We start from the raw sequence: 27,500 nt of genomic DNA, 5'->3' as shown, positions 1-27,500 counted from the left end.
CTCCAATTCGACTGGGTGGCATTTATAGTGTGGGGTTCCGGGTTGCATCCTGCCTCCTTAGGAGTCCATCACTTTTCTTACTATGTGTGCCGTTTCTAGGATCACACTCTTCTGCATGAGTCCTGGAGCTACTTCAGCCTCTAGTTTTTCTAGATTCCTTTTCAGGGATCTTGGGATCGTGCCTAGTGTTCCTATGATTATGGGTACAATTTCCACTGGCATATCCCATATCCTTCTTATTTCTATTTTCAGATCTTGATACTTATCCAATTTTTTCCCTCTCTTTCTCTTCAACTCTGGTGTCCCATGGTATTGCGACATCAATGAGTGATACTTTCTTCTTGACTTTGTCAATCAACGTCACGTCTAGTCTGTTTGCACGTATCACCCTATCCGTTCTGATACCATAGTCCCAGAGGATCTTTGCCTGATCGTTTTCTATCACTCCCTCAGGTTGGTGCTCGTAACCACTTATTACTGCAATGGTAGCTGATGTTTCTTGCACAGGCTCCAGTGGAGGGCTTTTGCCACTGTATCATGCCTCTTTTTGTACTGGTTCTGTGCAAGTGCCGGGCATTTACTTGCTATGTGGTTTATGGTTTCATTTTTCGTATTGCACTTCCTACATATGGGAGAGATGTTATTTCCGTCTATCGTACTTTGAACATATCTGGTTCTTAGGGCCGATCTTGTGCCGCTGTTATCATTCCTTCAGTTTCCTTCTTTAGCTCTCCCCTCTGTAGCCATTGCCAATTGTCATCGCTGGCTAGTTCTTTAGTCTGTCTCATGTATTGTCCGTGCATTGGTTTGTTGTGCCAGTCCTCTGTTTTTTCTGTCTTTCTCCTGTCTGTATATTTCTGGGTCTTCGTCTACTTTTATTAGTCCTTCTTCCCATGCACTCTTTAGCCACTCGTCTTCACTGGTTTTCAGATATTGCCCCAGTGCTCTGTTTTCGATGTTGACGCAGTCCTCTATACTTAGTAGTCCTCTGCCCCCTTCCTTTCGTGTTATGTATAGTCTGTCCGTATTTGCTCTTGGGTGTAGTGCTTTGTGCATTGTCATATGTTTCCTGGTTTTCTGATCTATGCTGCGGAGTTCTGCCTTCGTCCATTCCACTATTCCTGCGCTGTATCTGATTACTGGCACTGCCCATGTGTTTATGGCTTTTATCATATATTATTATTATTATTATTATTATTAGTATTATTGCCAAATATTCCAGTGGAATAATAATGAAAAACCACCAACTTGCAGAGCAAGCTTTAAAATGATTAGAATTTCCACGCGCAAAAGAGAAGAAAAATCTAAAGGAAAGTAACTGGAAAACAACAGAGATTATTCTACATTAAAAAAACAAAAAGAACAAACAATGAGCACGTAAGCAATTAAAATGAAAGAGAAACAAAGGCAATGATGTGGAATGTTTGAAAGTAGTATCACTGCCTCTTTAAGCTTACGAGCCTAAGCATCAATAACACTGACTAGGATACCGTTCCGCTATTTAGCAGCGGAACTAACGAAAGACTTCAATTACCTCGCTGTGGAACTTCTCCACCAGAGTTCCAGAGGTCCTATATTCCTCACACTGCTGGATTGTGGAACAGCCTTCCAGAGGAAGTCGTGTGACTGGAACTTCTTCCTTCAGAAGTTCAAGATGCAAGGCATTACGACCCGAATACTCTTCTCCTTACATTCCAATACATTTTCATCTATTTAATCATTTATTAATCTTTATTTTCTTTTCCTTTTATATGAGTGAGATCTCTTCTCTCTGTATTTCCCTTTACTTCCTCCTATTACTTCCTAATGAATACCGTAATATTCTTTGGAAGATTGAATTTAAAGTGTTGGCCCCTTTGGTGGGTTTGTTCCATACGAATAAGGTTCACCTTCTGAATTATGATAATAGGTATTACAACTAATCGCAAATATTCAAGGCAGAATAAGACAACATAACTTAATTCTGCATCTTGTCAACAACAAAAATGAGCAATTCCACGCATTCATAATATAAACAGGTTTTATATTTAAAAAAAAAATGTCGTACCAGCGCGAGTTCTTCGCACACCCCAACTTCAGTAACTAGAAATTATATCTCTTTCTATCACGAACGGAAGAAGCTCGGAAGAAGGCCAAAGTGCAAGATTCCCTAACAAGATTCCTTGTTTTTCCTTCCCTTTTTATCATACGCAGTATTATAGTACCAGACGTAAAATCTGAAAATCAAAACAGACGACCAAGCAAAAATCCCCGTCTCGGGTTTCACTCTTCCATTTCAGTGGTATTTATACAACCAAAACTTCCAGCAACCAATACGAAAAACGTAGAAGAAGGACTGGAACCTTTCGTAGATAGTGACCCATCGGGGTTTTAACCCGGTAATATATATAATAGAATATATATATATATTATATATAATATATATATATATATATATATATATATATATATATATATATATATATATATATATATATAAATATAAAGGTAGATATTCAGCACTTGATTATGCATTACTGTCTTGCTGTCCTATGAGGAGGTACGTAGTGCCCTGCTCGAAGAGGTAAGTTTTGCATGTCACCGCCTTCACGAGGGCGTAATAGATTTAGTGACATTTTTTTAATTTGTAAGGGATTCTCCCCCTTATGACATATATTCCTGAACTGTAACCGAGTACTGCACCTTCCCTGGAAAAGCGGGACGCCATACCTTAAAAACTAACCATAGAGTCGTCTCAAAAATAATCTCATTGTTTCCCACCCTCACATTACCAACAATTTGCCCAACCTAACCTAACCTAACCCAACCCAACCTAACCTAAACCAATCTTAACTAACCCAATACAACCTCACCCAACCTTACCCAACCCAACCTAACGTAATTCAACCTAAATTAACCTAAACCCAACCCAACCTAACCTAACCTAAACCCAACCTAAACTGACCTAACCTAAGGGCATGTAAAAAAAAAAAAAGGGGGGGGGGCTGGTGCAATACTAGTATACATCTCGGGAATATCATAAAGATAATGACGTTAAGAAATATTAGCCCTGCATAACAACCCCAAAAAGCCCTTAGGGGTCACTCTCTCTAGGAAAGGTCCGAAAAAGAACATACACAGGAACAAGGCGTGATCCGACCTCCAGCTTACATGGGACGCATGCAAGATTTTCCCCTCACGCGTAAGTTGTCAACATTATATTCCTTACCTAGCAACGGGACCTACAGCTTCTTGTGGGATCCGAATGGCATTATATCGAGAAATAAATTTCTAATCACCAAAATAAACTCCTCTCATTCCATGTTGGCAGAGCAGGGAATCGTACTCACGACTACTGAATCGGTAGGCGACCACGTAATCCACCCGTCCAATGAGGAACTATTCATATATATATATATATATATATATATATATATTATATATATATATATATATATATAAATAAAATCTCATGAAAATACTTACTATAGTCTAGACAAGCCCAAAACCCAGTGTTTTCACTCCCACGATCAAACTTTTAAGTTCGCCCAGCAAAACCTAGACCATTTTCTTAAAACATACTGCATAATGAGTTCCTAAACACTGAAGTTATTAGCCGTACAAAAAAAAAAAGTTTCTTGTTTTAAGAGAACTTGGCCATTCTTAAGACTTGACTCTTTGCCTTTTCTGCTCGCGTAACACCAAAAGGGAGATCGTTGAAACTATTTATCTTAATCTTTTCACCTGAATTTTTAAAAAGTTTTACAATGTAATTTTCTAATTACATGAAAAGCTCACATGAAAGGAACAAAGGAGGGTCTTTGTTGGAGGCAACTATAACAGTGCCAGACGCACGATCATGGCTGACCTTAACATTAAATAAAATATATACTGCTGAGTCTAGAAGGCTGCAATTTGGTATGATTGATGACCGGAGGGTGGACGATAAACATACCAATTTGCAGCCCTCCAGCCTTGGTAGTTTCTAAGATCTGAGGGCGGACAGACAACGTGCGGACGGACAGACAGACAGACAAGGCCGTCTCAAAACAAATCGGGAAGGTACCAGATGTTGCTCAGCTGACAGTCAAAGGTACCAAATGACTTGAGAAACAGCTAAGAGTTCGTACAGAGAGCCTTCCTCCATGTAGGACGATTTGGTCAACACAAAAGTGATGCTTTCACAATTCTCAAATTCCCACAGAGAAGTTGTATGAAGAAACTCAAAGAGTTCGATTCAAACAGGAACTTTTGAGGAAATATTAGTCGCAAAACTTAAGTCTTCCTTGAAGCGCGAGCTAAAATCTATGGTCAAATAGCGGGTTGTTTCACCAGCGAAAATTAAAATAAATATGCTGTATTTTATATTAAAAATAATTTTTCTGTACTATTTAACATGCACATTATCTATTTTTTTTAAACTTTCATTGTAATAAATGAATCATAATTTATTCCGTCCTAAAATTCCTGTATCTTTAACTCAACGCCAAAAAACCTTTTCCAGACCTTTTTAGGTTTTTCTACCACAACAGCAAAGTAGTTTGTAGGCTTACTCCCCGAGTAAACGAAAATGGAAGAGTGGTTCGATACAGGCAGTAGCGGTATTCAGGAAATTTTAGGACAAAAGAGTGCCCAGCAATACTGGCTAAAGAGACATAACAATGAGAAGTGGATTCATTTGTCCAACATCTGACGTAACAGAAATTCTTAAAGCTTCATCATTCCCTACATTAGTGTGGGTGCAATGCCTCTTTCATCCTGATGTCTATCGGTGAAAAGACACAACCATTTTCGAGCCATAACTGATCTTACAGGGGGAAGGTGGTCATTGAAATATGGTACAAAAAAGCAAACAAAATTAGAGATGAGACTCAACCTTCATCAGCTGAGCCAAAAGTACATTCACACTTCAAGCAGTTCATGGAATACACTCACACTTCAAGCAATTCAAGGAAAACATCAAACTTCAAGCAGTTTATGGAATACACTCGCACACTTACACTGCAAGCAAATCATTGAATACACTCACACTTCAAGCAGTTCATGGAATACCATTCACACTTCAAGCAGTTCATGGAATACAAACGTACACTCATACTGCAAGCAAATCATGGAATACATTCTCACTCCAAGCAGTTCATGGAATACACTCACACATTCACACTTCAAGCAGTTCATGAAATACTCACACTTCAAGCAAATCATGGAATACCATTCACACTTCAAGCAGCTCATGGAATACACTCACACTTCAAGTAGTTCATGGAATACACTCACACTGCAAGCAGCCTATGAAATACACTCACACTTCAAGCAATTCATGGAATACACTCACACTTCAAGTAGTTTATTGATTAGACTCACACTTCCAGCCATTTTATCATCAAACCTCCCTTACAATACTCTCCAGTATTAGGATATGCAAAGCTAAATGGCTGAATTTGATCTTCATTATCATAGCATTTTGTTCCTTTACTACAAAACAATTTTTAACCAACGTTCAAGTTATTATAACACTTTCAAAAAACACCAGTGACAAAAAAATTAGAATAAAAAACAGTTGTTTGAAACGTGTTCCAGCGGGAATATGCAATTATCTCTAACCCACAATCACCATAAATTTCCTCCCCATTCACGATACGACTAAATATTGAATATAATCCTTTAATGTTCATATTCGACCAATCAAAAATTTATACGAAAACATTCATTTCGATATTAAACCGATCTCCATAAAAGACCGTAAAAAATGATTTATGTTGGTTCCAGTAACAGAATAAACGTAAATACTCGATAGAGCAACGGTGACAATACCGTTTTATTTAGAACGTCATAACATCTGTTATTGTACTGATATGCTGATGTCAGAAATGTATTTAATAAATTAGTTATTGTGTGAATGTATTGAATAAACTGGTTGAAGTGTCAATGTATTCAGTAAACTTGTTGAAGTGTGAGTGTACTTAATGGGCTGGTTGAGGATGAATGTAGTCAATAAACTGGCTGTGTGTGAATGTATTTAAAAAACTGGTTAAATTGTGAATGTAGTCAATAAACTGGCTGAAGTGTGAATGTATTCAAACAACTGGTTGAAGTGTCAATGGTAATTTTAATAAACCTCACTCAAGGTGGCGAATTTAATTAAAACAACTGTGAGTGGGTCAATGTATTTAATAAACTCACTCAAGTGTGAAATGTAATTCAAATTAAAACTGGCAAAAATCGAATGTATCAAACAAACTGGTTGAAGGAGGTTCAATGTATTTAATAAACTCACTCAAGTGTGAATGTATTCATTAAACTGGCAAACATCTGAATGTATTTAATAAACTGGTGGAAGAAAAGTGAATATATTCAACAAACTGGCTGATGTCTGAATGTATTCAATAAACTGGTCCAAGTGTGATTGTATTAAAAAATACTGGTTTAAGTGTGAATGTATTTAATGAAATAGTTGAACTGTGAATGGATTTAATAAGCTGGTTGAAGTGTGGATGCATTTAGCAAACTCACTGAAGTATGAATGTATTTAAAAAACTGGTTGTTGAAATCTGAGTGTATTTAATAAACTGGTTTAAGTGTGAATGTATTTAATGAAATAGTTGAAGTGTGAATGCATTCAATAAACTTTGAAAAACATTATTTTCTTTGTTATCTGTTATTTTCTTTCTCTCTCTCTCTCTCTCTCTCTCTCTCTCTCTCTCTCTCTCTCTCTCTCTCTCTCTCTCTCTTTTAAGCTGGTGCGAAAGTTACGCGACAATCCAGATGTTTTCTTTCTAGCTTTTACAGGAAGGATTTCCTTTCCATTTCGGCGGAAGAAAGCTGAGGATGGATTCTTAGGCAAGCACTTTTAACGAGGGGGGTGTGAGGGGGTGGGGGCTTAGGTGTGTGTTTCCTGATCTCCCCATTTAGGGGGAAAGTCAGGCGTCGCTTCGATAATGGAACTTCACCAATCGCCCACGGCGATAATTGCGAGTTCAGTGACTAATGGAGGACCAGATTTAAAGAAACGTGTAAAACATTCGGCGCAATCCGGTTTTCCGTACAGCCGATACAGCGTATAATTAGTCACCGAAAATATATCTTCTACCCTACGGTGGCCTCGGTATAATGCTGTATGAATTTGGCCCATGAAACTTTAACCACGGCCTGGTAGTGGCCTTTCCTATATCGCTGCCAGAAGCACGATTATGAGTAACTTTAACCTTAAAAATAAAAAGAAAACGACTAAGGCTAGAGGGCTGCAATTTGGTATGTTTGATGATTGGAGGGTGGATGATCAACCTACCAATTTGCAGCCCTCTAACTTCTGTAGTTTTTAAGATCTGAGGGTTGACAGAAGAAAGTGCTGAAGGACAGACAAAGCAAGCACAATTGTTTTCTTTTACAGAAAACTAAAATTCACATAAAGCGTCGCTCTCATAAATGGACGACAGAACCTGTAAAAAAAAAAAAAAAAAAAAAAAAAAAAAAAAACCTGCACAATCTATGGAGATATTTCCCCATCGAAAAATTATAGTAAAGGCATATATATATATATATATATATATATATATATATATATATAAATATATATATATATATATATATATATATATACACACACACTCAAAATCAGCTCCGATACAGTGGATGATTATTCTTCCCAACCTGAAATGTCCAAAACTATCTTCGTTGGGAGAATGGGAATACGATGTGTCAAATGAAGAAGATGAACACCAACAGCAACGACGCAACATTATGCAAGGTCTCTCAACAGAATACGTTGATTGATTGACCTATGAGGTCATTCAGCGCTGAAATGGAAACTGCCATTTAAATGTTTGAAAGGTGTAGCAGGAGGAAAACCTCAAAGCAGTGGCACTGTGAATCAATTATTAGGAGAGGGTGGATAACAAGATGGAAGAAAGAGAATATGAACGGAGGTATAGTAAAAGGAACGAAAGGAGTTGCAGCTAGGGGCCGAAGGCACGCTGCAACGAACCTCAAGTAATGCCCACAGGCACCGCATGAGGTCGACTGATGCCTTACCCCCTACGGGGAGTAGAATGCCTTGCTGTACATTACCTCTGCCTATATCAGATCTGTTCCTCAAAAATTCTTTCAGAAGATTTATTGCTTTATTGCGGTTAAAATACATTACAAAATTCTATCCGTGGCATCATCCTACAACATGGAAGCGTACTAGAAACCTTGCATATAAAAAGAAGGCTTAATCTCCTAAAACTGGTACTAAAAGACTATCAATTTTAATGGTACAAAAAGACTATTAATTTAGTGGCGCTAAAAGAATATCAATTTAAATGGCACTAAAAGACTATCCATTTTAATGGAACTAAAAGACTATCAATTTAAATGGTACTACAAGACTATCAATTTTAATGGTACTATAAGACTATCAACTTAGTGGCACTAAAAGAATATCAATTTTAATGGTGCTAAAAGACTATCAATTTAAATGGTGCTACAAGACTATCAATTTTAATGGTACTAAAAGACTATCAATTTTAATGATACTAAAAGACTGTCAATTTTATTGGTACTAAAAGACTATCAACTTAGTGGTACTAAAAGAATCTCAATTCTAATGGTGCTAAAAGACTATCAACTTAATGGTACTAAAAGACTGAATTGTAATGGTACTAAAAGACTATCAATTTTAATGGTACTAAAAGACTATCAACTTAATAGTACTAAAAGACTATCAATTTTAATGGTACTAAAACACTCAATTTTAATGGTATTAAAAGACTATCAATTTTAATAGTACTAAAAGACTATGAATTTTAATGGTACTAAAAAACTATCAATTTTAATGGTAATAAAAGACTATGAATTTTAATGGTACTACAAGACTATCAATTCTAAAAGACTATCAACTTAGTAGTACTAAAAGACTATCAATTTTAATGGTACTAAAAGACTATCAATTTAATGGTACTAAAAGACTATCAACTTAGTGGTACTAAAAGACTATCAATGTTAATAGTACTAAAAGACTATCAATTTTAATGGTACTAAAATACTATCAATTTTAATGGTTCTAAAAAACTATTTATTTTAATGGTACTAAAAACTATCAATTTTAACGGTACTAAAAGACTATAAATTTTAATGGTACTAAAAAACTATCAATTTTAATGATACTAAAAGACTATCAATTTTAATGGTACTATAAAACACTCAATTTTAATGGTACTAAAAGACCCAATTTTAATGGTACTAAAAAACTATAAATTTTAATGGTACCATTTTAATGGTATTAAAAGACTGAAACTAAAAGACTATAATTTTCAATTGTACTAAAAGACTATCAATTTTAAAAAGGACGAAACGTCAGAGTACCACAGTTCCAACCCGAAAAGGGGGAAAAAACCCAACCAGCTATAATACGAAAGAGATTCCACAAGGGAATTATTTTCCAGCTCATTTTTGCTGGATCGTTGTGTATATTTTCCTATTTCCTTCCAGGGGCCAACTGAGAATTTCGTCTTACCGTGAACTCTCATAAAATGAGACACAACGTCATTTTATACACGAATTCTCATAAAATGAGACGACATAATTTTATACATGAACTCTCAGACAATGAGAAGGCGTAATTTTATACATGAACTCTCATGAAATGAGAAGACGTCATTTTATACATGAATTCTCATAAAATAAGACCACGTAATTTTTAAAATATTTTTTTCTAAATTCTTTTCGCGACCAGACCAAAATCACGATAGAGGGAAAGGAGACTAATAAATAGATCAGTGTGGCTTTTTTTTGTTGATGCTAGTAACAAACTGGGACACTTTTAACTTGGTTCATTCGCAACAACATAAAAATGATTACCAGATCCTTATATAACTTCATTCCGGGCCACAGCATTACCACAGCATTATCCGAACGCAACTTCAGAATTCAGAAACGAAGAGGACGAAATAAACAGTTATTCAGAGTCAAATAACCTTGAGAGAATTATTGACAAAATCTGCCAAACAGAAAATTCAAAGAGGTCACGGGATGAGATTGGGACACGAAACCGAAAGTTTATTTTTACCGTAATATAATCGGAAGGAATGAAGGAATATAGAATTTATGCCAAAAGCCCTCCGCTTTGACCTATGAGGTCATTCAGCGCTGAAACGGAAATTGACAGTTGGAATGTCTGGAAGGCGTAACTGGAGGAAAACCTCAAAGCAGTTGTACAATGAATCAATTGTTAGAAGGTTGATAACAAAGATAGAAGAAAGAGATAATGAACGGAGGTACAGTAAAAGGAATGAAATGTATTGCAGCTAGGGGCCGACGGGACGCTGCAAAGAACCTTGAGTAATGCCTACAGTGAACAGTGTGAGGTGCACTGACGTCACTACTGACCGCCCCCTATGGGGTACCTACAATATTACAATATTAGAACATTTATTAATCTACATGCTGCAATTTACAATATATACTCTTCCTGGCTAACAGTTCAAATGAAAATGAATCCATTTTGAATGTTAAAGGACGCTAAAAATAGGAAAAAATATTAAGCCTGGGCTAAATTTCATTTCGAAAAAAAAATACTAAATAAAAAATAAAAAAATAAACACATTGCGTGCGGCAGTTGTCACGTGAATTCTGCCATAAATATGAAGATATAATGAAGCAGAGAAAAGAATTTCTATATTTTACTGAAACATAGACAACTAGGGAACTCAGACATATTGTTCTGCCTCTTATCAACACAATAATAATTATATAATATCAACACGCTATACGTAATAATAATAATAGTATTAACAGTACTAATAAACATAGTCTTGGCTCTTATCAACACAAAATCGATATACAATTAATAATAATAATAATAATAATAATAATAATAATAATAATAATAATAATAATAATAATAATAATAATAATAATAATAATAATAACAACAACAATTTATGTACGCGTGACAGAGTAAAAAAAGAAAACATATTTCGTTTATAATTCACTCGCCATGAAAATAAAAAGCTGCCAAGGTGCAAATATAAAATAAAAAGCTTAAAGGTTGCAGATATAAAAGAAAAAAGCTTAAAGGTTGCATGTAGAAAATAAAAAAGCTTAAAGGCTGCAGATATAAAAGAAAAAAGCTTAAAGTTTGCAGATATAAAAGAAAAAAGCTTAAAGTTTGCATATATAAAAGAAAAAAGCTTAAAGTTTGCATATATAAAAGAAAAAAGCTTAAAGTTTGCATATATAAAAGAAAAAAGCTTAAAGTTTGCACATATGAAAGACAAAAGCTTAAAGTTTGCATATATAAAAGAAAAAAGCTTAAAGTTTGCACATATAAAATAAAAAAGCTTAAAGTTTGCATATATAAAAGAAAAAAGTTTAAAGTTTGCATATATAAAAGAAAAAAGCTTAAAGTTTGCATATATAAAAGAAAAAAGCTTAAAGTTTGCACATATAAAAGAAAAAAAGCTTAAAGTTTGCATATATAAAAGAAAAAAACTTAAAGTTTGCATATATAAAAGAAAAAAGCTTTAAGGTTGCATATATGAAAGAAATAACTTAAAAGTTTGCAAATATTAAATAAAAAGCTTAAAGGTTGCAAATATAATTGTATACGGGTTAACGAAGTTTTTATTTTTTATTTTTTTTATTTAAATCATGAACCGAACGAAATTAAGCAAATCCAATTATAAGCGGAGAGCATTTTGCATTCAGCTTTATAATTTATCATGAATATGTATATATATCTCCGTAGAGGTGGCGATAATTTGTCGTGGGATGAAACTTCACTTTTCTGAAAATTTAACAATTTTTTTTATAAGCAACTACAACAGAAGCTGCAACCTGCACACACACAAACAACACTATATATATATATATATATATATATATATATATATATATATATATATATATATATTATTCAACGCAGAAGAAAGAATTTAGGCCAAAGGCCAAGCGCTGTGACCTTTGAGGGCATTCAGAGCTGAAACGTTAATTGACAGTAAAAAAAGGTTTGAGAGGTGTAATATGAGGAAAACCTCAAAGCAGTTCCACTATGAAGGGTTGAGGAAAGTAAGATGGAAGAAAGAGAATAGAACGGAAGTACAGTAAAAAGAATGAAAGGAGTTGCAGCTAGGAACCCGAAAGGACGCTGCAAAGAACCTAAAATTATTGCTGACAGTGCTCCGCGTGAGGTGCACTGACGGCACTACCCCCCACAAGGAGCTGGTGTTCTACTTTTGCAAATACTCACAAATATAAGAAATAATTTTCGCTGCTCTTCAAACTAAGAAGAGAATAAGGACGTATAGTTCAGCTTTTTTTTTTTTTTTGGGGGGGGAGGGGAACGTTTTACTTCTTGTGCCTTTTTATTTATTACCCTGATCAATGAATAATGTACCCGGCACGTGATCAACTGTGGGGGATCGTTAACCAAGTTGGAAAGGGGCCCCTCAAATAGTGGCTGAAAAACCGAAGGATTACCAACGTGAATCTGCTTCTCTGCGACAAATATATATATAATATATATAGGCATATATATTATATACATACATATATACACATACATGCATAAAACTTGAACGATATTACTTCATTCACACCATCTTTCGAAGAAGTCCCGGACGACAGAGGCCTTCAAAGGCTTATAAAAATGAGAAAAAGAAATGAACAAATGCACTGATGTGCTTTCGACCACCTCACCCTTTGTACTGCAGTCTCAGAATTGTTCCTAGGGGCATTAGCATACATATGAGAGAACGCAGTACGCCGGTTGGTAACGAAGAGGACGTGAGCCACCTGGGAGAGTTCGTATGATGGGCGTGGTCAGTACTCGTCTAATTAAGGCGTGCATGCATTACACTCGAATTATACATCCTTATGAAATATTTATTTAGGGGAAAGCACTAGAATTGACTTGATTTTAAGGTTGAGAGTCCCCCTAGACTTGATTCAAGGTTTCCAGTCCCTTAGACTATATTTAAGAGTGGTAGCCTCTAATGCAGTTCCCATAGAAATTCTCCTTCTGGTTTTTCCAACCGTTAGGGAGAAGACCCATCGACTGCTGAAGGCTTTAGCCCAAACTACTTTCCCCTGCCGTCATGTCCTCATTTTCGTCAGATGGAGAACGTCAAGATCTTACGTCTGCCCTCTATAAAAAAAAATTAAATAAAAAAAAAAAAAGAATAAAGAGTCCATTCATTGTCATAAAAATAAAAAATGTATATAAAAGAATAAAAAGGGACCATTTACTGCTAAATGGGCTCTACCCACGGAACGAAGACCATTGCCAAAGTTTTCGTCCTCGGGGAGAAAAAATGGACAATAAAACTTTTCGGTGGGACTCCATACAACAGCCACACTTAGGTGCGGTACACAAAAGGGACAGTTTTCTGTACGTACTACCTACAGCAGGGGAGGCCCTTAGAATTCCACTGGGTGTAAGCACACTCTCAAAACGGATATAAACAAGGCGTGATCCGACCTCCACCTCACTCGAGGCACGTGCTTAAAATCCACGGTCAAATAGAGCGCTGTTTCGCCAACGAAAATGAAAAAAATACGCTGTATTTTATTGGAAATAACTGTTCTGTACTATTTAACATGAACGTTGTTTAATTTTTTTTTTTTTTTCATTTTTCACTCTGATAGATCAATCAAAAATATCGTATCCGAAATTTACTGTATCTTTGACTCAAAGCAAAACACCTTTTTCCTACCATTTAGGCTTTTCCATAAGGGTCTTCCTTCCCCCCCAAAAAAAACAAAAAACAAAGAACAATAACAACAACAACAACAACAACAAAGTAGTGTGTAGGGTTACTCCCCCCTAACAAGAACAACAACAACAACAACAACAAAGTGGTTTGGCTTGCTCCCACTAGTAAGCGAAAATAAGATGACAACATAACTGAGCATCCGTTAAAAGTACTAACACCCATAGAAGTCCAAGAAGATACGGTCAACATACGCTGACATGTCTTCTTCTTAATCCACAATTAAGAAGTGAATTGGTAATTTCAACTGAGCCAGCACAGGTGATAACAGCGTAGGGGAGACGTCCAAAAATTACAACAGGCGAACAACTGGATACCATTTATCACATCGGATGACAGATACGTGATTGTCCTACAGATACTACAAGACCTCGACTGTCAGCACCGACATCTCACGATCAGCAAATTTGAGAGCAAGACCGGTGTACGAACGCTGTGTCATGAGTGCAAAAACTTGAATAATCACACACACTACATACATACATACATACATACACTATATATATATATATATATATATATTATATATATATATATATATATATATATATATATATATATATATATATATATATATATATATATATATATATATATATATATATATATATATATATATATATATATATATATTATTGTAAATCTCACAAAATGCCAAGCGTAGAATGAGGGAATTATCAGCTTACATTTTTCCGCTTTTCGTGTAAAAATCAACATGTATTAGTTTTTAATGAAATAAATGACCATATAAAGTTCTTAGAGAGAGAGAGAGAGAGAGAGAGAGAGAGAGTTAGAGAGAGAGAGAGAGAGAGGTCAATACCAAGCATAGAATAAGGGAATTACCAGCTTTCGTTTTCCGATTTTCGTGTAAAAATAAAAAAAATAAAAAAACTCTATGAAATAAGACGACCATATAAATTTCTTACACAGAGAGAGAGAGAGAGAGAGAGAGAGAGAGAGAGAGAGAGAGAGAGAGAGATTACAAACTAGTCAGGTTGGTACACATATTAAGACAACTACTACTGTCCTTATCTGGAGAGCAACTACTAGATACAGTGACAACTAATTCAACTAATTTAGACGGCTACTAGTTAGGTGATCGTGACAAATATAATATCAATCTGGACGGCTACTCATCACGTGATAACTACGAAGATAACATAATTTGGACGGCTACTGGTTATGTGATAACTACGAAAATTAACATCATTTTGACGGCTACTCATAACGTGATAACTACTAAGAAAATAACATAATTTTGGACGGCTACTCATCACGTGATAACTACGAAAATAACATAATCTGGACGGCTACTGGTTACGTGATAACTACGAAAATAACATAATCTGGACGGCTACTGGTTACGTGATAACTACGAAAATAACAAAATTTGGACGGCTACTAGTTACGTGATAACACCATTTATTATAATAACAACCACAACAATAACAACAGAGATGATAACTGAAAACCAACACTAAGAATAAGAGGGTTAAGAATATCCAAGGTAAACACTAATACAATAAAGATGGGGGGAGGGGGAGGGGTGCCACAGAAGGGTATATTTCCACTTAACAACAATCAAGTTCGAGGTCAGCAGAGGAGGGTTATATAGTGAAAAAAAAAAAGAGGGGTGGGGTGGGGGTCACTTTAGACTGGGACACAGGGTGAGACGAGAAGTATGCAGCTCAAAGCCTTGTAGTAGAGGTATATGCGAGTTTGTGTTTTTTTTTTCCCAGATGCTCGTTCAGGGCACATAAAAAGGGGTCCACAACTCATGCTTACATCCAAACATCAGATTCGACAGGATAATATTAGTTCTAAGACAGATGCAATCGTTTCATTAAGCTTTACAGTGCATATATCTATTATGTATGTATGTATGTGTGTATGTATGTACGTGTATATATATGTATATAGTATATATTGGAAGGGGAAAAAGTTGGAAACTCAGACAAGTATTATTATAGACTCCTCAACTTCTAATATGTCTTTCGTTAATGGACGATGTTTTATAAGTAGCAGAAGACAAGTCTCAAAAGTGAATCTAACTTCATTGTCCAGTTTTAGAAACGTCCACAACCAGCCGAAACTCAAACGTAGTTATTATTAACAAAATAAAATAAAATTTAATTCGCTACAACGTCTCCTTGAATAGAATTCTTAACGTCGAGGCAATTAGCTTTACGATGAAATGAGATGGCGGTCATTTCTAAATATGCTTCAAGAACAAATAACTTACATTAATTTCCCACATTAAAGACTCTTCATGACCCAGTTCTCTTTTTTTTCAAGAGATGATGAAGAAGACAACAAATAGCTTGATTCACTTCACTTCATTTACAAGATATTAAAGGGAAAATCCTAGACGACACACTTGTGTAAATGTATGGTAATTAAAGAGTAATGAATGAAACTGGCTATCAGAAGGGGAAAATGTCAATTATACATACATATATATATATAGTTCGTAAATACAGAATGGAAATACAAACTGAGCATATAAAATCACGGGCGGAAGCAAACATGGTTGTCTCTACCGTGTCAATAACACGAAATTTAAATATTGTGAATCAAGTTGTGTTACGTACAATTTTTCTCATAAATCATAGATAAAACCTTATGTATATAAACATATATATTACTGCGTAATAAAAGTATGACTGTAGCTGTCAAATTTTTTTTCTTTTTTTAAGTGACCCCCTGTTACGAAATTGGACTTAATGTACATCATCTTATTCACGCCTACGCTAAACGAAGTAACATTAACATTAGAAACGCGTGATCACCCTTCAAGATCAAATGCATCTGACGCAGCCTGACTTCACTTTGACGTCAAGAAGTCAAGCCTCATATGTTGTGTGTGCCGACGACAAGAAGTCAAGCCTAATAATGTTGTCTATGTGTCCCGAACAGCAGCCGTCGGCGGGCACGCTCGCATATCCACACCAACACAAACAAACAAGCTCTGAGCTCCATACCTCTCCATGACAAAATCTACCACAAAAGGGTCCTAAGTGTACCATCACTACTACCACCAACAGCTATTAAAACCTCACTAGTGACAACTATATTTATATTTATATATAAATCTTCATCATCCTCAAGATCATCATCATCATCATCATCATCATCATCAATATCAATATGAATATCAATCAATCAATCAATCACCATCCTTATCACTATGGTCGTAACTCACCCGATCTGAGCCCTGCTGCTGGTCTTGTTGTCTCACCTGGAAAGAGAAAGAAGAAGTCTTTTGTTTACATCCGATCAGCTGACGGCAAAGTGACGTATGACAAGGCGTAGTATGAATGAATGAATGAATGAGTAAAAAAAAAATTAAAGTCGAAGGCCAAGCGCTGGGGACCAACGAGAGAGAGAGAGAGAGAGAGAGAGAGAGAGAGAGAGAGAACAAAAACAGAGGCAGTGTAAAAGGTATGGGAGGGGTCGCAGCTAGGGGCCTAAGGAACGCTGCAAACAACCTTGAAGTAATGCCTACAGTGCAACGCGTGGGGTGTACTAACGTCACTATCCCCAAACGAGTAAAAAGAATTGTGTCCCTCTGAATTACAGCTGCTTAATGTGACTAAATAAAAAAAAAGAATGAAAGCTGATTTAAAATGTGCTTCAATTTTTTCATAGAAAAAAAGAATAAACAAACGGCTAAGGTTAGCTTTTCAGATAAAATACTGGAAAAAACCATATATATATATATATATATATATATAATATATATATATATATATATATATATGAAAGTTGAAACGATATACTTTTGTTATTAAAGAAATATTCGGTCATGTTTTAAGTGAAATACCCAACAACACATATTTTGTCTTTTTTTTTTTTTTAAGTTACAATCCTTATAAATAAACCAAGTGAAAATGCACAATAATTTAAACAGAGCGAGATCCGGCCTTCAGCTTATGCGGGACGCGTGCCACATTTTCCCCTCACGCATAAGTTATAAACATTATATTCCTCAATTTAAACTGAAATTAAAACGTGCTAAAATCTATGGTCGTATAGAGCCTTGTTTCACAACAAAAATTTAAATAAATACGCTATATCTCATTAAAAATAATTGTTCTGTACTGTTCAACCTATGCATTATTCGTTCGTTATATTTTCATTCTAATAAATAATCATAAACATCATATCCTAAAATTCCTGTATCTTTAACTCGACGCGAAACACCTTTTTTTAGACTTTTTCAGACTTTCCCATCCCCACCCCCGAAACAGGAACAACAACAGCAACAACAACAACAACATAGTAGTTTATAGGCTTACTGTTAAAACTCTGAAAGATTAATAACTTCCATTACAGGTAATGCTTTACTTCACCCAAAATGTAACAAAATAAACAAATAAATAAAAACTTCCATATAAAAATGGACGCAAGGGATAAAACAACATTTCCAGGGAACACTACTAATGATAAAAAAAATACAGAGAAAAAGAATCGTCCATGAAGCACACACACACACACACATTAGTAAGAAGAATAACACCGCCGAGAGTTAACCACGTTTTAAATCAATGTCGTCTTATCTCATACACAAGAGATTACTAAAACAAACATCATTTCCTTGGGAGGGCGTTTGTTTCCATCTTGCGCTCAACACTGGCTGCGATGAAATGGAAATGAAGAGGAATAGTAAAAAAAAAAATTAAATATATTTAGGATGGGTATAAGGGTAGTATAAAAATAATATTAAATATATTCAAGATGGTATTCTGGTAGTACAAAAATAAAATGAAATATGTTCAGTTGGGTATAAGGGTAGTATAAAAATATAATTAAATATATTTAGGTTGGGGTATAAGGGTAGTATAAAAATAAAATTAAAATATATATAGGTTGGGGTATAAGGGTAGTATAAAAATAAAATTCAACATATTTAGGTTGGGTGTAAGGGTAGTATAAAAATAAAATGAAATATGTTTAGGTTGGGTATAAGGATAGCATAAAAATAAAAATAAATATGTTCAAGATGGGTATAGGTTTAGTAATAAAAAATTAAATTAAATATATTTAGGTTAGGGTATGAGGGTAGTATAAAAATAAAATTAAATATATTCAAGGTGGGTATATGGGTAGTATAAACATAAAATTAAATATATTTATGTTGGGGTATAAGGGTAGAATAAAAATTAAAATAAATATATTTGGGTTGGGGTATAAGGGTAGAATAAAAATAAAAATAAATATATTTGGGTTGGGGTATAAGGGTAGAATAAAAATAAACTTAAATATATTCAAGATGGGTATATGGATAGTATACAAATTAATTAAATATTACCAAGATGTGCAATATAAAAATGAAATATTTAGAAGGTGGGTAGTACTATACAAAAGAAATATATTTAAGATGGTAGTACAAATTTAAGATATATTCAACATGGGTCTGTCGGTAGCATAAAAATGAAATTAAATACATTTAAGATGGGCAGTGTAAAAAAAGAAAAATACTTAAGATAAGTGGTATCAATGTATAATGTATGTTTCCGTGGAAGTGACACATGCGTATCCAGTTATATAACCTTAAATAAAACAAAAACTACTGAGGGTAGAGGGCTGCATTTTGGCATGTTTGATGATTGGAGGGCAGATGATCAACATAACAATTTGCAGCCCTCTAGCCTCAGCAGTTTTTAAGATCTGAGGACGGCCAGAAAAAAAGTGCGGACGGACAGACAAACAGGAACGATAGTTTTCTTTTAAAAAAAATCGCTAATATAAACCAATCAACAATAATTCACTTTAAGAAAGTCTGCACACACGTTACTGCAGTTTGTCCCCTGCACGATTCCTCAGGAACTGGGCAAAAATTATAATAAAGGCAACAATATCCTGAATTAAGACGAATGTCTCGAAAATTTCACGCATTTCTGCGAAAACTAGTTACGAAAAGAGTATGAAAGCTTTTGCAAGAGATGAAGTGCTCAGTTGGAAGTGTAAACAGTATGGAAATTCCGGGGGCGCCTATTTTTTTGACAGAGTAACGCAAATTCAAACAACGGTTCTTGAAAGAGAGAGAGAGAGAGAGAGAGAGAGAGAGAAATATCCTTCATTTGTGAATATCTGAACTACGTGTCGCTTAGAGAGAGAGAGAGAGAGAGAGAGACTTTACAAAATTGACCAAGAAGACGATAATCCGACCTCCAGCTTACTCGGGCCGTGTGCTAAAATCTACGTTCAAATAGAGCGTTGTTTCCCCAACGAAAATTAAAACAAATACGCTATATTTTATTAGGAAATTTTTTTCTGTACTGTCTAACATACACATTATTTATTTTCTACGTTTACATTCTAATTAATAAAATATAAATATCCTATCCTAAAATTTCTGTATCTTTAACTAAAAGTATAACACCTTTTTTCAGACCTTTTAAGGCTCTTCCATAGATCTTTCCTACCTTCCAAACAAGAACAACAACAAAGTAGTTTGTAGGCTTACTTCACGAGAAAGCAAAAAATAATGATAAAAAATGGTAAAAGAAATAAAATAAACATCCCTACTTATTATCTTTCACACCTTAGACAGAGCGATGATCAAGTAACATAAACGAACAGTGGAATAATCAAGTCACAAAAATGACCTTTGGGAGAAGGTCAAGGGAGGTCAGGGGTCGACGATGAAGACGAGAGGGAGAGACAAAGAAATCCTCATTAAGGGAAAATCTCCACAAATGGGATAAAGAGATAAAAGATCAGGTGACTGTGTAACATTATGTTCCTCTTATCACCTACGGATTACGATTTACCTTCAGAGATATTACCAGCGTATTCCTGAGAGAGAGAGAGAGAGAGAGAGAGAGAGAGAGAGAGAGAGAGAGAGAGAGAGAGAGAGAGAGAGAATAATAATCTTCACTTGTGAATTTGTGAACTATGCGTTGCTTTGAGAGAGAGAGAGAGAGAGAGAGTAGCAGCCTGGGGTCGATTAGTTAATGCTAACAGAGGTTAACGAGACTTGCCTTCTTCCATTTCAAAGGAAATAAATAAAATAAAATTCTCTATCGTACTGAAAAGGATGCAAAAACACATGCCGATGGAATCCGGTGTTCCTCTAGGCCCTGAGGTTACCAAATGGGTATCCTGTTTAAACAAAATACCAAAACTAAAGTCTCCTTTATATTCACTTGACCTGACCTGACACCTATCAAGGTCAAAGATTCTTCTCGCAGCAATATTTCTAAAATGAAATACCTGCACTAGGATTAATACACCCGGTAACCGCAATTGATTCTCTCACCGTTTCCCTGACCTGATATTGTCGAGACCTTGTTTCTTATCCCCCCCTCCCCCCTGCCAGGACTGGAAATAGCAAAAGGACAAGAGTGTCAAGTGGAATACATAAGTCCCAGCTTGGCTTCATGACCGTGTATACAAGCGCTGTAGCTGATGTCAAGTTGTGTGACCTAACAGCTACGTGTTGAGAAATATTTTTTTGATTTTGGAATTTCATGGATGTGAGCAGAGAACGGCCTAGACTAGATAGATAGATAGAGAGATAGATAGAGAGATATTGTAATTTCATGGATGTGAGCAGAGAACGGTCTAGATTACATAGATAGATAGATAGATAAATAGATAGATAGATAGATAGATATTGTAATTTCATGGATGTGAGCAGAGAACGGTCTAGATTACATAGATAGATAGATAGATAAATAGATAGATGGATAGATAGATATTGTAATTTCATGGATGTGAGCAGAGAACGGTCTAGATTACATAGATAGATAGATAGATAAATAGATAGATAGATATTGTAATTTCATGGATGTGAGCAGAGAACGGTCTAGACTACATAGATAGATAGATAGATAGATAGATAAATAGATAGATAGATAGATAGATAGATAAATAGATAGATAGATAGATAGATAGATATTGTAATTTCATGGATGTGCAGAGAACGGCCTAGACTACATAGATAGATAGAGATAGATAGATAGATAGGCCAAAGACCAAGCGCTGGGATCTACGAGGCCATTCAGCGCTGTAAGGGAAATTGACAGTAAGAAGGTCTGAAAGGTGTAACAGGAGGAAAACCTCAAAGCAGCTGCACTATGAGACAATTGTTAGGAGAGGATGGGAAGGCAAATGGAAGAAAAATAATACGAACGGAGGTTCAGTAAAAGGAATGAAAGAGGTTGCAGTTAAGGTACGAAGGCACGCTCCAAAGAACCTTGAGTAATGCCTACAGTGCACCACGTGAGATGCACTGAAGGCACTACCCCCTCTACTGGGGTACGTATTTGCATGTCAAATCAGGTGTACGTGTTTCTATGTAAAATCTGGTGTACGTGTTTCTATGTCAAATCTGGTGTACGTGTATCTGTAAAATCTGGGGTACGTATTTGTATGTCAAATCAGGTGTACGTGTTTCTATGTCAAATCAGGTGTACGTGTTTCTATGTCAAATCTGGTGTACGTGTATCTGTAAAATCCGGGGTACGTATTTGTATGTCAAATCAGGGGTGCGCGTTTCTATGTCAAATCTGGTGTACGTGTATCTGTAAAATCCAGGGTACGTATTTGTAAGTCAAATCAGGGGTACGTCTATCTAAGTCAAATCTGGTGTAAGTGTATCAGAAGAATCAGGGGTACGTATATCTGTCAAGTCAGGGGTGCGTGTGTCTATGTCAAATCTGGTGTACGTGTATCTGTAGAATCCGGGGTATGTATATCTATGTCAAATCAAGGGTGCGTGTATCTATGTCAAATCTGGTGTACGTGTATCTGTAAAATCCGGGGTACGTTTATCTATGACAAATCAGGGATACGTGTATCTATGTAAAACGAATGATCGATAAAAAACATTGAGCTACCAAACTTAAAATGTTACATGACCAGCCATGACATATAAATATTTTCAAATTCACAAAGAAAACATTAGATTTCCTAGTAACAGAATTCAATAAAGACCAATTATTTCGTGTGAAACCACTTCAGCACAAAATAGATTATGGCAATTCACTGAAGCCACGTAAATACGTAAACATTGACAGATGACTTCACACCGAGTTCTGCAAAATAAAAACTAAGTCAGATGCATTTACATACATCAGTTGAACACTTTGTTATACAGAGAACAGATGGATTGAACGTTGGCATCACTGACGTAATTTAGAAGTATAAGATCATTAATTTTCTACCATGTCAGCCGTTAGTTTAAACTACACAAGCACGAGTCGCGATCGATAGAAATTATATGAAAAATAGTGAATACTAGAAAAGTTAACACTTTACGATTTTTGAAGCCGCGACATTCACACAGTGAAAATGAATTTCTGTCCCCACAAACATAACACGGAACATTCAACTGCCACAAGGGCGCAGTTGTGCCAAATCGATCAAGATAACTGGAAAAATATTGATGGCTCTTGCTGTGGCACTTAGAATCATTTCCAAAGAATATAAGAGTTCATAAAAGGTCATGGCAATATCTTCGGCTCACTGTGAACAGAGCACCGTTTTTACAGTTTCGATATTGTGAGCTATATTTTCTTGTGGTTACAGAAAATTTTCCAGAGACCACTTCGAGAAGAAAGCTCATATCAAGGGGTGAGCATTTTATTTCGGGACATTTCATCCTTCAGTAGAAAGCTATCTTTCATCTGCTAATTCATTACACTGATTAACGTTAGCAGAATGTAAAAAAAATTAATTAATTAATTTTTTAAAAAATTATCAAGTAGTTTCGTTATTGTGTACATCTGATCCAAGTTGTTTCAAAACTGTCCAGGAGATTTATTGTTTGCCTTCCATTTTGATGGAATGGAATATATAGGACTTTAGGCAAAGGCCAAGCGCTGAGACCTACGAGGTCATTCAACCCTGAAAAGGAAACAGACAGTAAGAAGGCTTGATAGGTGTAACAGGAGGTGAACCTCAAAGCAGCTGCGCTAAGAAACACTTGTTAGAAGAGGATGAGAAAGTAGATGGAAGAAAGATAATAAGAACGAAGGTACAGTAAAAGGAATGAAAGAGGTTGTAGCTAAGATGTTGTGCATTCAACCATTCCCTCGAACATTATCTAGCTTTACTTCTATTCCAAATACAAAATAAACATCAAGCAACCTTCCTACTTTGTTTGTATGATACTTTTACGTCGCATGGAACCAGTAACGGTTATTCAGCAACGGGACCAACGGCTTCATAATACGTGACTTCCGAACCATGTCGAGAGTGATGAACTTCTATCACCAGAAATAAGCATCTCTCACCCCCCAGTGTAATCCCCGAGAATCGAACTCCCGGCCACCGAAGTGACAGGCCAACACCATACCGATCACGGCACTGAGGCGCTTGCACCCTTCCCATCATCTTCTCATTGACGTCACTACTTGTGAACGAATGAATTCATTTTCAAACTTATATCCCACAGAGTGAAAATCCGCGAATATCGAATCAAGAGCTATTCGCGATCGGGCATCACTCGTGTGTGAAAAAGGAGAGCAGCAGTGACTCAGCACTGAGAGTGTCTGTGTTCTGCATTTGCCTGCAAGAGGCGACACGAAGTCTTGGCACCGAGTCAGGATTCCCAGACGGCTTTTTTTTTCTTTGCCGACCCCGAAATCGACGACGGCAGTTACCAGGAGTTTATAAATGGCCGTAATGGGATGTTCAATATCTCCTTTGTTAGGGAGAGGAGGAGGAGGAGGAGGAAGTCCATAAAGGAAAAGTTTGAGGATTCTATTTTTGTATTTATTTTTATTTTTTGTCAGTGTTGTGGTTAATGTATGACTGCACAGCATGCTGGTTGTGATTGAACTTGTTGTTGTTGTTGATTTTTTTGTAAACACCAGGCATTAGTTTCTGTGGAGTGGTTCAGAAATATCTAGAATTTTGTGTCATGCGTCCCGTCTCCTCGTGGGATATATGACGCAAACTGTGCCTAAAATTTATATATATATATATATATATATATATATATATATATATATATATATATATATATATATACTACTTATTACTTATATTTTAATTACATATTATATAATATGTAATTAAAATATATGTAATTAAAATATATAATGTCCTCTTAATAAAGGTAGGGTTTCGCATCTCCCTCCTCATGTTATGGATAAAATGAGCTCTGATTATCCATAACGTATATAGAAACAGTAAAAATGCTGCATGAAACTCTCAGTTCCGATCTGGCAGCGCTCAGTTGCTCCCCAGACAAGCATAATCCATGGCTAAACTTGACCTTAAATAAAATAAGATCTACTGAGGCTAGAGGGCTACAATCTAGTATGCTTAACGATTGGAGGGAGGATGACCAACATACCAATTTGCAGCCCTTTAGCCTTAGTAGGTTTTGAGATCTGAGGGTGGACAGAAAAAGTGAGGACGGACAGACAAACAGCAGCTATCTCAATAGTTTCATTTAACAGAAAACTAAAACTGTCTAAATATAGACGAAATCAGAATATGAAAGGCGATTTAGACCTGTCATATAACAATTAAAATAATTTGTCATGTTTTCTCAAGCTTATATGTAATGCACACAATAACTAGTCTTTACTTACAGAACAAAAGAAAGAAAAAAGAAAAATATCCCATATAGAGAGCAGCCAATCTTAACAAGTGCACAGGTCCAGATAAAACGCGAGACAGGTTTTTGATACTGCGTTCTGGGAGGAATAATAAGAAAAATATCTCCCAGATGCTGGAAACTGCCACACTTAGCACTATGTAATACTAACGCACACTTAGAAAATTCTGAGATAAGAAAAAAATACCCGGGATACTTAAAAGATTATGTAAATATAAACCTCGGATAGTGATGTATCCAGATTTTAGCCAGGACCCACACAGACAGGTCGGCTAGACAATGACGTCTCACAGGCCAGACAGTGAGGTCACAAAGGCCAGTCAGTGAGGTCACACGGGCCAGTTAGTGAGGTCACACGGGCCAGTCAGTGAGGTCAAACGGGCCATACAGTGAGGTCACAAAGGCCAGACAGTGAGGCCACACGGGCCAGACAATGACGTCACACGAGCTAGCCAATGACGTCAAGTGGTTCAGACAATGACGTCACACATGCCAGACAATGATGTCAAATAATTCTGGCAATGCCGTCACACGAGCCAGGCCGGAGCCACATCCTTCGTCTTCTATTGGGTCCTGGGCTTATTCTGCCCCATGAGAGGCAAGGAAAATGAGAGAGGCATCAGCAGATAACATAGAGGAACATGTTAGTCATCAATCGAGTGAAGAAGATGTTCAGCGCAAGAAATAAATGATTGTTCTACAGAGAGACACGGGCAATGAAGACAGTATGTTTCATAGGGTCAACTGTGGAATGAATCTCGAATGAGAAGCTAACGTCAGCTGAAGAATGACAGAGGGAAAACAATTTTTATGCGGCAGACATGACATCAAATGTTTTCACTGCCCCTAAGCTTCAGTTTTCTGTCTCTTGTTTTATTCGTTTGTTTATATGGTGTTTTTACGTTGCATGGAATAACCAGTGGTTATTCAGCAACGGGACCAACGGCTTTACGTGACTTCCGAACCACGTCGAGAGTGAACTTCTATCACCAGAAACACACATCTCTCACCCCTCAATGGAATGCCCTAGAATAGAACTCGCGGCCACCGAGGTGGTACGCCAACACCATACCGACCACGTCAATGAGGCGCTTTTTCTGTCTCTTGTGATTGCGAGAACGGCAAAACTTACGTCAATTTTACCGGGACGAAGCTATGACGGTAACAAATCATTGCCGTTTACCAGAGCGTGTGTGTCTGAGGAGCGTAAATCAGGAACGGAAGGACGCAGAAAAGAAGATAAATATTCCGCATAAATCAAGTAGCAGGAGCATGTTGCTTCAAAGAGCACGGGAGCGTGTTGCCTTCAGGTAGTCTAGCAGGTTTCTTAAATGAATCGCATTAATATCCACGACACTGCTGAGAAAACTGTTAGGCAGTTTTGTTAAGAGAACGAAATGCAACTGGTGCCTCAAACGATACTCTTAAGCAAAGGGGTTTTCAAGATACTTTGTCCCCCGTAGGAGGATAGTGCCGTCATTGGACCTCATGCGGTGCACTGTAGGCACATTACTTAAGGTTTTTTGCACAGCGTGCCTTCGATCCCCTAGTTGCAACCACTTTCGTTCCTTTTACTGTGCCTCCTTTCATATTCTCTTTCTTCAACTTACTTTCCTCAACTCTCTCCTAACACTTGATTCATAGTGGAACTGTTTAGATGTTTTCCTCCAGTTACACCTTTCAAACCTTTTACTGTCAGTTTCCATTTCAGCGCTGAATGACCTCATAGGTCCCAGTGCTTGGCCTTTGGCCTAAATTCTTTATGCAACTCAACTCAAGATACTTTGTTCATGTCCTATGTTTCGGTTACCACCGTTGACGAATAGGAAACAACCAACTTCGAGTCATTCACCCACAAGAATATGGTTTGGTTATGCTACGGAAAAGAAATTGACGGCATACAAAGGAGAAATTTTTACACCAACAGCAAAATAGATTTGAAGCAGGTTGCAAAATTTTAATTAACTTTACCAGGTCGCGTCGTGTGGTCGCCCCAGTACGTCCCAAGGTGTTGGTTATATTTGGGCATTCAAATTTACTTTTATTCTAACACGTTTAAAATCTTAGCAACAAGTTGGTCATACCATAATTATATTTGGATACTAAAATGGATTACTAATCTGATAGGTTTTAAATCTTAGCAACTAGTTGGCCATACCGCAGTTATATTTTGATATCAAAATGGGTTTTTC

General features: G+C 36.2%; 1 protein-coding gene across 36 annotated transcripts in view; it reads right to left on the bottom strand.

The window, feature by feature from the left end:
- The window catches only part of LOC135196123 (titin-like), an 856,828-nt gene that overhangs the window by 535,292 nt on the left and 294,036 nt on the right, over positions 1-27,500 (bottom strand). For 26 of the 36 annotated variants that reach the window (XM_064222640.1, XM_064222602.1, XM_064222614.1 and 23 more), the window contains one exon: positions 16,933-16,968. The exons of the other annotated variants lie outside the window; for them this stretch is intronic. In XM_064222640.1, the coding sequence (XP_064078710.1) occupies positions 16,933-16,968 (36 nt within the window). The remainder of the gene's footprint in view (positions 1-16,932; positions 16,969-27,500) is intronic. 36 annotated transcript variants of the gene reach the window in all.

Source organism: Macrobrachium nipponense, chromosome 17, assembly GCF_015104395.2.
Source record: "Macrobrachium nipponense isolate FS-2020 chromosome 17, ASM1510439v2, whole genome shotgun sequence".
Lineage (NCBI taxonomy): Eukaryota > Metazoa > Arthropoda > Malacostraca > Decapoda > Palaemonidae > Macrobrachium > Macrobrachium nipponense.
The sequence above is the reverse complement of the archived record's forward strand: the minus strand, read 5'-3'. Positions and strand labels throughout refer to the sequence as shown.